General features: G+C 50.7%; 1 protein-coding gene across 1 annotated transcript in view; it reads right to left on the bottom strand.

The window, feature by feature from the left end:
* The window catches only part of TMEM255B (transmembrane protein 255B), a 34,431-nt gene extending 20,673 nt beyond the window's left edge, over positions 1 to 13,758 (bottom strand). Inside the window, exons 1-3 of the mRNA XM_031655699.1 lie at positions 13,645 to 13,758; positions 8,613 to 8,755; positions 5,725 to 5,787 (exon numbers count right to left, since the gene is read on the bottom strand). Of these exons, the coding sequence (XP_031511559.1) occupies positions 5,725 to 5,787; positions 8,613 to 8,755; positions 13,645 to 13,690 (252 nt within the window). The 5' untranslated portion in view covers positions 13,691 to 13,758. The remainder of the gene's footprint in view (positions 1 to 5,724; positions 5,788 to 8,612; positions 8,756 to 13,644) is intronic.
* Positions 13,759 to 16,255: the final 2,497 nt, after the last annotated feature.

Below are 16,255 nucleotides of genomic sequence, written 5' to 3'. Positions count from 1 at the left end.
ATTGTGGTGTGTAGTTATTATTGTGTCGTTATTGTTGTGTGTAGTGTATGGTGTGTGTGTGTGGAGTGTATGGTGTGTGTGTGTGGTGTGTGGCATGCATGTGTTTTGTACTGTGTGGAGTGTGTCGTGTGTGTCTGTGCATGTGCACGTACGTGGGGCACAGGAGAATCGCCAGTTAACACTGTTTTATGCCCTTCCCTTTCCCATCCCTGTGGGACCTGTGGGATTGTATCAGGTTACAGAGCTCTTCCTGAAATCAATGATTCATATGTCTGTCTGGGTGAGGAGCAAACAGTAACTCATTCAGCAGTGGAAAAATATCTAAAGCTGATGTGATTTGGGGCATTCTTCAGATGTCACCGGAGACTAACATGATAATGGGTAGGGATAATGGTGAAGCCATTCCTAATGTTCAGATTCCATCCCTTAAGTGAACAGAGTGAAATCTTTATAAATGAAATGATGCCATGTCTGGCATTTGCTTCTAAACAACACGGGAAGAGAAGAAGCAGGCTGGGGGTGAACCAGACAAGTGATGGAGTTGGGTGGGGGGCACAGCGGGTTCATTAGGCAATTCTCTTCACCCTTGTATGTGCGCAAAGCTTTCAATGGTAAAAATTTAAAATAATAAATCGAGAAAAAAAGTGTTCATGTATATCTGGAAGCATTGGAAATACACTCGTTCTCTTTCTAGCTGACATTCACAGCCTGCCTTGCTGCCTTTTGAAATAACTTGAATGTTCTGACATCTATGCACTTAAAACCAGTGTAGAACAAGGGCCACTGTTTTCTCGAAACCTGTCATGAACAAGACATTCTCATGTGCATTGGCTCAAATGTTCCCAGCCACCATGCAAATGAAGAAACTGAGGCTGAAATACTTCAGTTAAGTTTCCTAGGATCACACAGCAGTCACGGCATCCAGGTTCCAGCTACCACAAGTATTAAATCAATGTGAGATTGTGAAACATGGGTTCACTATACAACATTAACCCAGAAGAATCCCTCTCCTGAAAAGGCAGAAATGAGCTTGCACAGGCATCACAGACAACCCCTCAGAGGCTCTGGTCTGGGGCATCTGGGTGCCCTCCTCACCCAGGTGAGGGAAGCCCATGGACAGGTGAACACCACACGGCTCTGGCAGTGGTCGTCACTCCTGGGTCTTTATCCTGTCATTCCAGTATCCATCTGCTTTTACCGAAGCCATAGAAATGGTCCCCCTGCATCCAGATTGGAAAGGAAGAAGCAAAAATGTTTCTATTTGACATACTCTAGTAGATAAAAAAAATCCTAAGGAATCAATTTTTTAAAGAACTACTAGAACAAAGAAATGAGTTCCACAGGGCTGCAGATATTAGATCAACATAAAAAGTCAATTATATTTCTAAACACTTGCAACGGACAACCCAGAAGTTAAATTAAGAAAACAATTCCACTCAAAATAGCCTCAAAAAGAATAAAGTACTTAAGAATAAATTTAATTCGGTAAGTACTTCATTTGATAAATACTGAAGAATAAGTAAATTTGATACAAAACTTACACTCTAAAAACTACAAAACATTGTTTTTAAAAACTAAAGAAGGTCTAAATAATGGGAAAGCATTCCATGTTCGTGGATTGGGATACTTAACATTAAAATGGTAACACTCCCTACACTGAGCTACAGAATCAACACATCCCTACCAGAATCCCAGCTGGCTTCCTTGTAGAAATTGATCAGTTGATTCTAAAATTCATATGAAATGGCAAGGGATTCTGAATTGCCAAAATAATCCTGAAAAAGAACAAAGCTGGGAGACTCACAAGCCCTTATTTCAAACTAACTATAAAGCTACAGTAATCAAGACTGTGGTACCAGCACAAGCAAAGACATATAGATTAAAAGAATATAATTAAAAGTCCACAAATAAACCCATATATCTATGGCCAATTAATTTTCAACGAGGGTGTGAAGACCATTCAATGAGAAAAGAACAGTCTTGTCAGCAAATGGTGCTTGGACAACTGGATATCCACAAATGCATGAACATGGGTCCCTACCTCACACCATGAAGAAAGTTAACTCCAGGTGGATCACAGAACCAGATGGAAGAGTTAAAACTATAATAACCCCTACCTCATACCATACACAAAAGTAAACTCAAAGTGGATCACAGACCCAGATGGAAGAGTTAAAACTACAAAACTCTTCTAGAAAACTCTAGGGGTAAATCTTCATGTCCTTAGATTTGCAAAAGATTCTTAGGTATGACACCAAAAGCATGGACAACAAAAGAAAAAACAAATTAGAGTTCATCAAAATTAAAAACTTTTGTGCCTCAAAGGACGCCATTAAGAAAGTGAAAAGGTGGCCGGGCGCGGTGGCTCAAGCCTGTAATCCCAGCACTTTGGGAGGCCGAGGCGGGTGGATCACGAGGTCAGGAGATCGAGACCATCCGGGCTAACATGGTGAAACCCCGTCTCTACTAAAAATACAAAAAACTAGCTGGGCGTGGTGGCGGGCGCCTGTAGTCCCAGCTACTCGGAGGCTGAGGCAGGAGAATGGCGTGAACCTGGGAGGCAGAGCTTGCAGTGAGCCGAGATCGCGCCACTGCACTCCAGCCTGGGTGACACAGCGCGAGACTCCGTCTCAAAAAAAAAAAAGAAAGTGAAAAGGCAATGTACAGAATTTGAAGAAATATTTGCAAATCACATATCTGAGAAGGGACTTGTTTCTAAAATACATAAATGGCTCTGACGACTCAACAGGAAAAGGCAGCCCAATATAAAAACGAGCAAAGGAAATGAACAGACATTTTTCCAAGAACATATGCAAATGGTCATAGGCACATGAAGAGATGCTCAACTTCACTAATCATCAGGGAAATGCAATCAAAACCACGATGAGATACCACTTAACACACATTAGATGGCTAGAATCAATAACAGTCAGAGAGTGACAAGTGCTGGTGAGGGAGTGGAGGAACTGGAGCCCTCATGCCTGTCTGTGGGAATGTAACATAGGGCAGCCACTTTGGAAAACAGTGTGGCAATTCCTCAAACGATTAAACAGCATTACTCTATGACCCAGCAGTTCCACTCCTAGGTACATGCCCAAAAGAAATGAAAATGCATTTTCACACAGCAACTTATGTACAAATGTTCACAGCAGCATTATTCACAAGCGCTAAAGGGTGGAAACAGCTGTAATGTCCATCAACTGGTGAATGGATAAGTGTGGCACATCTGTACAGTGGATTATTATTATTATCATTGTTATTATTATTATTTGAGACAGAGTCTTGCTCTGTCACCCAGGCTGGAGTGCAATGGCGCAATCTCGGCTCACCGCAACCCCTGCCCCCCAAGTTCAAGTGATTCTCCTGCCTCAGCCTCTTGAGTAGCTGGGATTACAGGTGTGCACCACTGTGCCCGGCTAATTTTGTATTTTTAGTAGAGATGAGGTTTCACCATGTTGGTCAGGCTGGTCTTGAACTCCTGAACTCGTGATCCACCCACCTTGGCCTCCCAAAGTGCTGGGATTACAGGCATGAGCCACCGTGTCTGGCCCATATAGTGGATTATTATTCAGCCATAGAAAGCAAGGAAATTCGGAGGAAGCTTAAAGACACAATGCGCAGTGCCAGACACCAGACACAGAGACCACATATTACTCATTACTCCCTTCACACGCAAGCCCAGAGTAGGAATCCACAGAGATAGGAGTTGATTCCTGGTTGCTTAGGCTGGGTAGGTAGGTGCTAACAGAAGGGTGTGGGTTTCTTGCTGAGGTGATTCATGTTTTAACACTGGCTGTGCTGATGGTTCACGTATCTGCGAATACCTAAAAACCACTGAATTGTGTGCTTTCAATGGTTGAGTTACATGGAATGTGGACTATATCTCATTAAAGCCATTTTTTAAAAAGGAAAGAAAAACAGACCCACACTGCCCACCCACCCTTGCATCGCCAAAGCCCAACTTCATACCCAGCTTCTGCCTCTCTGGGGAAATCTTACGGAAAAACCTTCAGGAGGCCTTCCATCCCCAGGTCCACTCAACTCCCTGCAGGCACCAAGCAGCCCCAGGCTCTGAAGAGATGCTGTCTCGAGACCATCATGGGGGCATACTGGCTCCCAAAGGTGGCCTCTGTTTCCAACGCCGTTCTGCAGACTGGTGTGTGTGAGGCCTTTGCCCACCCTGGTCAGCTGTGACACCCACAGTCGGGAGCCAACAACAGAGGGTGGGTGGGAGAGGAAATGCCGGGGCTATCTCTCCATCTCTTTGCAACTGCTAGCGAAGAAGGGCAGCTCACCCTGCAGTGCACACTGTCTCCAATATACAGAACAGAACGCTTTGCTCTACCAGAATTCCACTGTCTTTGCAGCCACCTCCCAACCCTCCAGGGACCTCCCACCCTCACACGATAAGGCTCCATCTGCCCAAGGGTCAGTTTCCTGGGCAGCAGTGGGAGTTTGCTGGGTCCCATTTGGGCTGATATGGCTTGGCTGTGTCCTCACCCAAATCTCACCTTGAATCCTCGTGTGTTGTGGGAGGGACCTTGTGGGAGGCAATTGAATCATGGGGGCAGGTCTTTCCCATGCTGTTCTCATGATAGTAAGTCTCACAAGATCTGATGGTTATTATAAGGGGGAGTTTCCCTGCACAAGCTCTCTCTTTGCCTGCTGCCATCCACATAAGATATGACTTGCTCCTCGTTGTCTTCTGCCGTGATTGTGAGGCTTCCCCAGCCACGTGGAACTGTAAGTCCAATTAAACCTCTTCCTTTTGTAAATTACTCAGTCTTGGGCATGTCTTTATCAGCAGCGTGAAAACAGACTAATACACAGGGTTCCGAGGATACACAGGGTTCCGAGGGCACACACCATGGCCCAGCCATCGCACCCTCCCTCTCGGCCTGGGAACTGGGAACAGGCAGGGGTTGGGGACCCAACACAGGTCATTTGCACACTGGATGATACAATAAGATGACAGCCAGCACAGGGAAGAGATGAGAACTCCAGCCTGGTCTGAGGCAACAACTGGGAGATGAGGCAGAAGTGGCCCAAACACCTCCCCTCTAAACAATGCTCTTAACATTAACCAGTTTCTGTTTATAAAGTTACAGTCCCCAAAGCAGTGCATCAACAAAACGGACTCCAGCTGAACCTGATTGCTGTTGCCACGCATGCAGCCACTAACATCACGGACTGGCAGCATCTAGATTTCACTCTGCATTGCTGCCGTGTGAACCAGGGGCTCCCTCCTGGTTTTATGTCTTTACCGCTCCTCTTAGTCTGGGCAAGATAAACATTAGCCCAACTCAGATGAAAAACAGGACTCTAGAGCCATTGGTTCAAAAGGAAGAGAGGCTTGTGCACATGTTTTTGCCTGAACTTTACACACCAGGACTTAACTTAATTTGCCGCCCCCGTCCCAAACTTCATGTACTCCCTGAGCTTCCCAGCCCTCGCCGTTGGTGGCTGTACACCACGTGAGACTGATGCACCAGCAACCCAGGGCCATGCTCGTTTAGACTAAGGTGTGAATGGTACCCGCTGAACCCTGCACCCAGGACTGTGCAGGCCACAGTCTGGGAACCTCAGAGCTGGTCCCGTAGACACCAATGTGTTGGGGAGGCGGGGCTAACTCTTCTCAGAGCCCCAGCGCAGCTGTACCGTCCCCAGTGAAGGGCTCATGATCCCCACCTCCCCACGTTAGAAAGAAGCAATGTACTTTCTCACCATTTGCCTTCTATTCTCCACCAAGTTGATGCCAATAATTCCTAAGAAAGATCCGAAGCCGAGCTAAAACCAAAGGAAGAACAAGAGAGAAACACTCATTAGCATTCCTGGAAGCTTAACACTGACATTTAACGCAAAAAATCCCACCCTCAAAGGCATTTTATCCAGGGACGAAGGCCAGACATCCCCACCTCAAGAACCTCAACCACTGAATATCAGGTGCGTCTGCTGGCGTTGGGCGGGCGTCTCTGCAACATCACCCATCCTGTCTTCTCTACTCAAGGGTTTTTAATGATGTGTCCGTTTGGCTTGTGACTGTGCGGTAAAAGAGGATCCCACTCGTCCCCCAGAGACAACATCTTCTCGGAGACCCAAGGCCACCAAGCACCAACATCTGCCCCGTCTTCTCTGGGCCTGAGATGCCCCTGAGCATGGCTCCTGGATAAGGCATTAGGGAACTACAGCTGTGTTTCAAAAGAAGGGTTGCCAGGCACCAGGGCCACCTGTGACACCTGCTCAGATGGCCTACCTGTGGCTGCTGCTTCGGGAGAGTGAGCAGGGCAGGCCGTCAGTGGGGAGGTGCCTGGTGTGGGGAAAGGGCTCCGGAGCGGCCCGGGCTGCAGCACAGGCCACCAGGGGTCCGGCGGAGCCCCCTTGCTCCACAGGAAGCCCCAGCTCTGGGCAGAAAATGAGGCCGGGATGTCAGGAAATAGATATGGGACTGTGCTGTCTTAGAATAGAGGCCAGCGGCCGGGCACCCGCACCCTCCACCCAGGGCCTGTCCTGGCAGGTGATGCCCACTTGGCAGAGGAATTTTTAAAATAGTGCGAAGAATATGCGTTTCAGCAACACCCACCGAAAATCCGGTTCAGAGCCGCCGGCTAAAGTGCCTCCCGCAGACAACTCGGAGCTGCCAACGATCGTGCCGAGGCTAAGACGGCCCCTACTTGCGTGCAGGTGAGCCGGGCCGGTTACACTTCCCAGTGAGCATCTGTTGGAAGGGGCGGCCCGCCCGGCACAGCCTTGGAGTTCCTGGGGCCGTGGTGTGAAGTTTAATGCACTGGAAACCGGACTCCTTTATGTAAGTAGTTTTGCCTTTTCTGTAATTGTGTCTGTGCGTCTGTGGTGACAGACGTGTACACATGTGGCTTTCACCAATGGTTTGAGAATTCTCCAGGGATAACAGGAACATGTCTTCATGTGCTGAGCTTCAAAATACCACAGTTCAACGCCACAGTTCAAAAACATCAAAATTTCACTTCAATGTACGTGTATTAATGTTTCACTACATTTTATTTTGGGGGGATTTGAAAAAAAACACACCTTTCTTCAAAATGTTGAGATGTTTTCATGTTCCGGCCGCTTCTTCTGAGATCACCTTTTTCTTTGAAGCCTCTACATTGGCACGAGTCTCCACAGAAGTGACTCTTAGCCACGTTTCCTTGAGGCTGATTTGATTTGTCGTCTCCCTAGTTGGCTCTCAGAACTGTCTGGGCTAAAGTCATTCAAGCTGGTCAGCACAGCATTAATTCACTGCCCAGCAAGCAGATTTTGTATAGAGCACAGCTCGAGCATTAGTCATTGATGTTTTTGATTATGGTATTTTGAGGGAGCTCTTAAATAAGCTTGAGAACAAACAAAAAAAACAGCTACTCAAGGTTGATCTTGATATTCTGCAAATCACTTGGGAGGTCCCTCCTCACAGCCACTTGTCCTCTGGGCTCCCCTCTCTGCCCAGGAAGCAGAAAAGCCCCTCGCATGAGACCTGGGTCCCCACATCATTGGCCTCTTGTAATTTTACTGATAAAGCTTTTTCTGCACAGATACTATTTGTATACGTTTATTTATAAACTATACACAGGTAGATAGTGTAGACGTATAAAGTACACCTTAAGATTAAACAAAGGAAAATATAAAGGTGAAATAAATGATATTTGTAAAATATTTCTAAATATTGAGTGCCAAAAATCTTTCATCTTTGCTGACTGTCATCAATATTATTACCAATCTTGGTAGTACTTCAGGTGAGAGTAACGAGATTGAAGAAGCCACATTTTAAAATCTTGCTTTAGCACTTCATGACATAGCAACCGGACTCTGGGGCACGTGAAGGGCATTGCAGCAGATCCAAGCCACTCCAACAGAGGTTCACCGTGCAGAACGCAGGCACTTAGGACAAATTTTTTTGCTAACGACAGAGGATGTAATTTCATAGTTCAAAAAACCTTGATACTTTTGAATCCAGGTGACCAATTCTTGCCAATTAGGTTACCATCAATCTACCTCGCCGCCTTACTGTCCAAAATCTGGCCTGCGGGGTGGATGAGGTCAGAACCACCACCTTCTAGCCGTTTCCACGTGATGACATCACTAATACGATCTGTGATCCATCGCTTCTTGGCAGGAATCGTTTAAAGTTACTTTTCCCTTCCACGGTTCCATGGGCTATGGTGGTCGACCTGGTCCCTCAGGGTAAAATCCTTCCGGGACGCTGGGGGAGGCTCTGTCCAGCCTTTTCAGACATCCTCGGCTCCCAACCCCTCCTCCACCTTGGACATTTCCCGTCGCCAGGCTCTGGCCCCCCTCCCACGCCCTGGTCACCCTGTGACTGCATCAGGCCAACCCGGACAATGGAGGGCACCTGGCCCTATTTTACGGTCAGCTTGGACCTCAACCCGAATCCCCCTCTGCCTTGGACCTGCCACCGTCCTAGGTCCTGGGGATTGGGATGTGCACGTCTGTGGGGGCCGTAACCCTGCCGACCACAAGCCCCGATCGAAGCCTCCCCACCTTCAGCCCCAGCCCTGTGAGCTGGCATGGGCCCACCCTGAGCCAGCCACACACCACCCTGCCCTCCCCGGCCCAGGCTGCCCGCTCAGCGCACTCACGATGACCCCTGGGTAGTAGCCGCCCACGGCCACGTTCTCTGTCCTGGTGGTGGCAGCCAGCCCGACGGTCACTATGAGGGCAGACACCAGCAGCAGAGACCCCACAAACCACAGCGACGTCTTCTTCCTCCTCGAAAGCTCTTCTGTGGGGAGGAAGGCGAGGACCTGTCAGTGAGGGCTCAGGCTCGGGCGGGTGTCAGCCCGGCAGGCTCTGGGCCGTGCTCTGTTGTCCGGGGGTCCTGGGATGCACTATCCCCACCTGCCTCCCGGCCCACCTCGGGGACCACCCCCAACTTCCATTAGATGACAGAATAAAATCTCTGGATCTTAAGCCACTATACTGGAATTTGCGGCCAGAACTCAAGAAAGCAAACTCGAAAGGACTCCTTCCCACTGGCTGCCTCTTCCTCCATCTGACTTTCTCCCCTTGGTGTCCCCAGGAGGACGGGAGCAGCTTTTGTTTACTGTTTTATCATCACCACTGGCTCGCGGACACACCCTCTCTACCCGCCTATCACAGCCGCACTCAGAGGGGGAGGGGGCTGCCGCCAGGGGAGGGGCAGGGAGAGAGGAACGCACCCAGCAGCCGTCCAGCTGGGCCATCTGTTTTGCTTTGTTTTATTTTTTGAAAACTAAATCATCTTGATCCCTGTGTGACTCCAAACAAAACAGGGGATTTTTTTAAACCATGGTAAAGTCTTCCTACTCCAAGATTTTGAAAATCAACATTTGTGTGTGTGCACATGTGTGAGTGCATGTGTGCAGGGAAAGCAGACAGCACACTGGAGAGCCGCCGGCAGCGAGGACGGCCATGCAGACATTGTCCACACCCTAGAAGGTCCACGTCCGAAGATTTACACTTCTGCAATCCCATCAGCAGAACTCAATGGCAAGGCAAGGTTATTGCGCCCAAGGAAGGGACTGTCACGTCCTCAGAAACGAGTTTCGCAAAACTGTAAATCAATGTGCAGATGCAGAATCGCTCTGCTGATCTGAGAGAGCCGCTTTTATCCAGCTAACCCAGCAAGGGCGAGGCCTGGGGCACGGCCTTCCTTCCAGGCCCTCTCGGACTCAGCACAGCCCCCGGCACAGTCACCCTGCCTGCCCCTTGACCCTTGCAAAGTTACACCTGTCCCAAGAATCTCATCCCAAATCGCTTTTTATCTTCCACCTTGGAGGGGACCAGATCACTCCATTCACTAATGTAATAAACCATTGGCTCCCACCAGCCAGCCAGGCTGCCCCCATCTCGGACCCACTGCACCGAGATGGCCAGTGGCACTGTCCTTGGTGTTACCCTCCAGGCCGCAGGCCAGCATTCTCAGGCTCTCCCTGGTCGCCCCATCTCCTGCCTCCTTAGAGAGAGGCTTGTTCCAGCATCCACGGGGCCTGTGCACCTGCTGTCTCCCAGCCAGACACTCCCAGCACTCTTAAATGTTGCTGCACAGACACACTGAGCACAGTAGCTCCACTCACCCCTGTGCTCTCCACAGTCACCCCCTCTCCCCTGCCCCTGCAGAGTGTCCCCGAGTGTGAGAAGCAGAGGGGACGTCAGACAGAGGCACACGCTGCAGGCATTGGAAAAGGCCAAGTTCCGTGGAGAAGACTTAGGCAGGGCTGGGGACAGGGCGCTCTGGATGCATCGCCCACAGGCAGTGGGTGGAGGGCAGAGCCTTCTCTGGGGGGCCTGGTGGTGGCACAGTGCACCCCTCAGCCCAGCCCCACCAGTGTGGAGTGAGGCCCTCCTTCTGAAAGCGACTCTGAGACACTAGAGGCTGCAGCCCAGTGCAGTCCAGGGAGCAATTCCCACACCCAGCCTCAGGAACACATGCGGTGTGGGGTCCCTGCAGCCAGGGCCATGCCTGCGCCCCCCAGGTCCCCAAGGCGGCTTCTGCAGGGGTCATGCTGAATAAGCCTACAGGGGTGACAAGCAGGTGGGCGTAGGGGTGGGCACAGCTCCAGGAGCCCCAAGGCCACGCTGGTGGCCCAGGACCTGGCACCTACACTTCCGTCATCCAGTGTCTGTTACAGTGATGCTCCCCTGGTCCCACTCCATGCCCCTGTGAGCAATGGCTCTGAATCATCTCATGCAATTACACAATGGTAATATTTTGACTCCGGATATAATAGAAATAACAAAAAGAAGACTCCCAACCTTAAATACATTTTATAAATACATGACACAGCATAAAAATGAGACAAAAAAATAAACTTGGCCGGGCGCGGTGGCTCACGCCTGTAATCCCAGCACTTTGGGAGGCCGAGGCGGGCGGATCACGAGGTCAGGAGATCGAGACCATCCTGGCGAACACGGTAAAACCCCGTCTCTACTAAAGATACAAAAAAAGTAGCCGGGCGTGGCGGCGGGCGCCTGTAGTCCCAGCTTCTAGGGAGGCTGAGGCAGGAGAATGGCGTGAACCCGGGAGGCGGGGAGCTTGCAGTGAGCGGAGATCCCACCACTGCACTCCCGCCTGGGTGACACAGCGAGACTCCGTCTTAAAAAAAAAAAAAATAAACTCAAGAAAAGAAGGTGGATATCTTTATAATTACCATGAGAGAGAAGCATTTTAAGGTCAGATTTCATCACAAAGGGGCTTTCACTTAGGAGAAAGATAACTAAAATCACCTGAATAATTTCCTTGCCGTTCCCGTCCCGTTAGCGGAAATACTATTACGTGCACTGTGAAAATTAAAGTGCTCCTAAGTGCCCCAACTATTAACTAAAGTATCTGCCCACAGTTTTCTATTGCAGAGGCAGCTTACAGGGACCGGACCCAAACCATTCTGGGTCTGTCCAGACCCACTGTGTGGTCTTGGGTGGCCGTTTAATCTCTCTGAGCTCGGGAGAAGAGAGCCCTGTGAGAGCCGAGAGCTCTGCCTCTTGTTTGTCGCCGGTCCCCGGGGCTCAGATGAGGACATAGACACATCTCCTGGTACGGAATGAATGAAGGCCCTTCAGTCTCCTGATTTGTAGGATGGAGGAAATCATGAGAAGCACCTGCTTACCCACCTCTTGAGATTGTGATAAGCGTCCAGAGAGACATGACACATGGGCTCTCATGTATAGGTTTTCATAAATGCAATGCATATGCTAATCATCCGGGTAGTGTTAACTTTAAGATGGCATAGCAGTTATTCTTAACCAGCATTTCTCCCACTGGAGTTGCAAGGAGGAGTTCTGAGATGTGAAGCTAAATGGGCCAACAGCTACCTCTCCGCTATTGTGTGCGCTGATTTTTCTAACTCTAGTCTTCCCCAGGTGCAGCCCATCTAGGATATCCCAGAATATCACCTTGTCACTCCCCACCAGCCCCCAGTTCTCCCACCCAACCTGCTCTCCCCTTCCTGGCTCCCACCCCAGCCTTAGCTGGAGGAGCTGAACCACAGGAGCCTGTGCCCACGCCTGGTTCTGCCTGGAAGACACGCGAGGCTGGAGGTCAGGCTCTCCCTTCCCCTCAGACCCACTTCCTCCACTCCACAGAGCCAGGAAGGGGAATGTCACAAAGCATGGGAGGTGGCACTGCTCGGAAGGGTTCCAAGATCTGGCCTTCCTGCCAGCAGGGCCTGGAATGCCCAAAAAGAAGAGTGAGCTCCATTTAATCATGTGGGGACACCAGTCATGGTGTCCAAGTAATAATCCCAGGTAAAACTGTAATCACCCAGCCATCAATTTCTCTTTTGTCCTGATTTTACACATGCCCAGGGTAGTGAACAAAGAAGGGCAAAGCAGAAAAAACCATAACCCACCCCCAGATACCCCAAAGCAGAAAGGCCATAACCCACCCCCAGATACCCCAAAGCAGAAAGACCAGAATCCACCCCCAGACACACCAATACTTCATACATTTTAGCAAAAGACCAGCTCCAAACAAAAAGACCCACAACCCTACCCCAGATACACCAATGTTTCATATACTAAAAAGACCAGCTCCAAGTATTACGTTTTCAGGTTTCAAGTTCTTTGTCAGAAGAAAATCTAAGTCAAATGCTATTTTTAAACCTTCAAGGCATTCTAATATAATAACGATAAAACTAGTTAATAAATAATAATAAATAGTTATCATTAGGATACACTAATAGTCGAATCCACATTAACACGTTTGACCACAGAGCATTTTGCTTTAGAGAGTGGAAGGAATATAGTGGTTTCTTTCAGAAAGAAGCCAAATTCTTTGATTATTTTAAACAACAGTAACTCGTCCGGTTTTTAGAAACTTCCCAAAGATGCCCCAGTAAAAGGGTTGTGAGGTTAATCCCCAGCAGTTTGTGTTGGATTATTTCTGAGGCAGCGGCAGAGCCCCCGAGACACCACGCCACCCCTCCCTGCAGCCTCAGAGCTTCCCTTTCCAGGGAACTCTGTGTCTCTGTCGTTTTGAAATCCGCGCAGCCCTCTCCCCGTCAGGAAAACGCCTGCATCGTTCCAGTCCTGGCCACTGCCCAGCGCAGCCCCCGAGCCCGGCCTGCGAACTTGCGGACACGCAACAGGTTTCCTGTTTTCCCAGCCCGCGCCGGGCTCCACGGCTGCCGCGGGCGTGATCTGGGAAGTGGAAGGACCGGAGGTTCCGTGAACACACTGGGGAGAGGCACGAGAGGGGGCGCCTGAAACCAGGCAACACGGTCCGGTTCCGCGAGCGCCTCCGCACGTTCCCAGGCTCTTCGAAAGGAAGCGTCCCCGGAAAACGGTGTAGGTTGGAACGCACGGGAGGGATGGGGAAGGAGCGCACTTTGGGGCGCCTGTTCTTCATCATGAAACAGAACAGGAGAGAGGCGAAGGGGAACGGACAGAGTCAGAGAAAGGCAAAGGCGGAGGAGGCAGAGGGAGAGAGAACGAGGGACTGAGGAACGCACGACGCCCTACCCCGTGCGCAGTGCAAAGTGTTGCAAAGACAGAGCTCGAAGGAGGCGGAGGGCCCAGGCCCCGGGCGCGTCTCTGCACAGGTTCCGCCCGGGCCGGCCGGGGACCTGCGCTCCCAGCGCCGGGGTCCCCACGCTCCCCCGCAGGAGCCGAGAGACGCCCCAGCCCCGCGCTCACCTGCGGCGTCCAGCAGGCCCGGGGGCCCGGACACCGGCGGCTGCATCCCGACGCCCCACCCGGCTCTCCCGGGGCCACAGCCCGGTCCTGCCGCCAGGAGCCGCCCTCGCGGCGCCGCCCCTTCCCGCCCCCTGCGCCTCCCCGCGCTCCGCCCGCCTCGCGCCCTTCCTCGCCCTCCTCTCCCTCTCGCCCGTTTCTTCTCCTCCCTCCCCCGCTGCCCCCGCTCCCTCTTCTCCGCTCCACCGCCTCCAGCCGCCGCCTGGTTTGTGGACATCAGGACGCCGCGGCCGGGAGTGGAAGCCAGAGCCCAGATGCAAGGTGCCTGGAGAGGACCCTGCGGACGCGGGTGGGAGCCCGGCCTGGGACGGTGACCCCGGCCTCCCGCCGCTGGCGCCACGCTCAGCCCTTGGTAGTGCCTCTCGGTGGGTCACCACGGGTTCGCCTCCCCACTGGCCGGTGACGGAGCTCCTCGGGGCCGCAGGGCCAGCCAGCCCTGGATCTCTGTGTTCAGAGGGTGGCACAGAGTGCTACGACCCAGTCTGCGAGGAACCAGTAAACGAGGGACAAACGCATCCGGCACCTCATCAGCAGCCCCGAGGCAGGACTGACCGGCCTCTCCAAGGCCTGCGTTTTTGTGTCCACAGCACTGAAGTTGTTCTGAGTAAAATCTGCGGCTGGAAAGAAGGGCAAGGAAACACAGGGCCGGAAAGGGTTCCTCGTACGGCAGCAGGAAAAAAATAAAGATCCTTCTAAATGTATTTTTAACATCTTTATGTCAAGGACATCAGCGGTCCCTTCACAAAAGAAGATGCTTTAACGACCAATAAACTCAGCCCCTGGAATTAGGGGAATGCTGTGGGAACAAGAGGATGCGTTTCACCCTCATCCTATTGGAAAACCCCGAGGATCAAATAACTTAAAGAGTGTTAATGAAAACGTGGGAATCTGCATTCGCCGCTGGGATCACGCGTGGTGCCGCCACTTTGAAAGCAAACTTTATGAAAACTGGAGCCGTAGAGGACAAGCCAGCAATGTTTTCTTTCTAGATATGCCCAAGAACACAAACACAGATCTGCTCCTTAGAGCCGGGAGCCGTGGTTCTCAACCCTATGTCGTTAAAGTCATTAGCAATGTCTTTAAAAGAAAACAAATTACTGCGGCCCTGAACCCAGACCAGATCAACTGAACCAGAATTTCGGGAAACAAACTAATAGCTCAGAACTCCCTAGTCATTCTAATAGGCCATCCACTGTGAGAGAGAAACTGCCGCAGGAAGTATGCGTGTACAAGAAGACGCGTAGGGAATACTTATACATGCACACATACACACTTACACACATACATACATACATACACAGCCAGGTAATGCAGGCCACAGAAAAAGGAAAGAGGGGTAAAGAAACAAAATAGAAAGTATAGTGTGGGAGTGGGAGTGAGCTGTGGTTTTTAAGTAGTGGAAAGAGAGCTTGTTGAGAGGTGCTGTTGAAGATCAAGCTTGAGGGCATGGAGGTGGTTGCTCAAACAGACATCTGGGGCAGAGGGTCTGGGAAAAAGGAACCTCTGTGCAAAGGCCCTGGGTTGGAGCCGTCCAGGCCTAGGGGGAGCAGCAAGGAGACGAGGGTGCCAGAGGTTTGTGGGGACCAGGTGGAGGACATCAGGGGTGAGCTGCAGGGCCTCTGGCTTTTGCTCCAAGTGATGTGGGGGTTCTTGGAGGGTCCTACACATAGGATTACTGGAGAGTAGTTGTAGGATAGCAGAATGGAAGCTGAGAAACTGGTTATAGCATATTATGAAGCAGTAGGAGGTGATTACACGGACACCATGAGTCTTGTGTGCAGACACACGGACACCTTTAGAACTATGTCTCGGGGCTTAAACTCTATTTGTGAAAACTTCTTTCTTTAAAAAAGTCAAAAGACTTGGAAAAAAGGGGAAGTGTTGAGATATCATTAAGGCTAGACGGTGTGGACAGGGTTGTTATATTATTCTCTATACTTTTCTGGATGTTTAAAGTAGATGATTACTTTTTTGTAACTTTTTACTTTTGTGTATTTTCAAACCTAAAGGTAGGTTGCAGGGATAGTGCAAGGAGCTCCTGTGCAGCCTCTACTCGGGTGCACCTTTGTTGCAGCCTCTGCCCAGGTGTGCCTTTGTTGCAGTCTGTCACTTTTTTGTTTTTTGAGGCATGCTCTGGCTCTGTGGCCCAGGCTGGAGTGCAGTGGCGTGATCATAGCTCACTGCGGACTCCACCTCCCAGGCTCAAGCGATCCTCCCACCTCAGCCTCCCAAGTAGCTGGGACCACAGGCGTGTGCCGCAACACCCAGCTAAGGTTTATACTTTTTGCAGAGATGGGGTTTCCTCATGTTGCCCAGGCTGGTGTCAAACCCCTGGGCTCAAGTGATCCGCCTGTCTTGGCCTCCCAAAGTGCTAGCATTACAGGCGAAAGCCACCATGCTCGGCCACAGTCTGTTACATTTTAAAAATTAAATGAACAAAAGGAAAAGAAAAGGAGGAAAGAGGGCATCTGCTCGGCTCTGCAGGCCGAGTCCCACCCTGAGCCGCCGGGATGCCCAGCCTCTTCCATCCCTGAGAGCAGCCCAGGGATTTCCA

Source organism: Papio anubis, chromosome 15 (genome assembly GCF_008728515.1).
Source record: "Papio anubis isolate 15944 chromosome 15, Panubis1.0, whole genome shotgun sequence".
In the NCBI taxonomy this organism is placed as follows: domain Eukaryota; kingdom Metazoa; phylum Chordata; class Mammalia; order Primates; family Cercopithecidae; genus Papio; species Papio anubis.
Note: the sequence above shows the minus strand (reverse complement) of the source record. Positions and strands in the feature narration are given on the sequence as shown.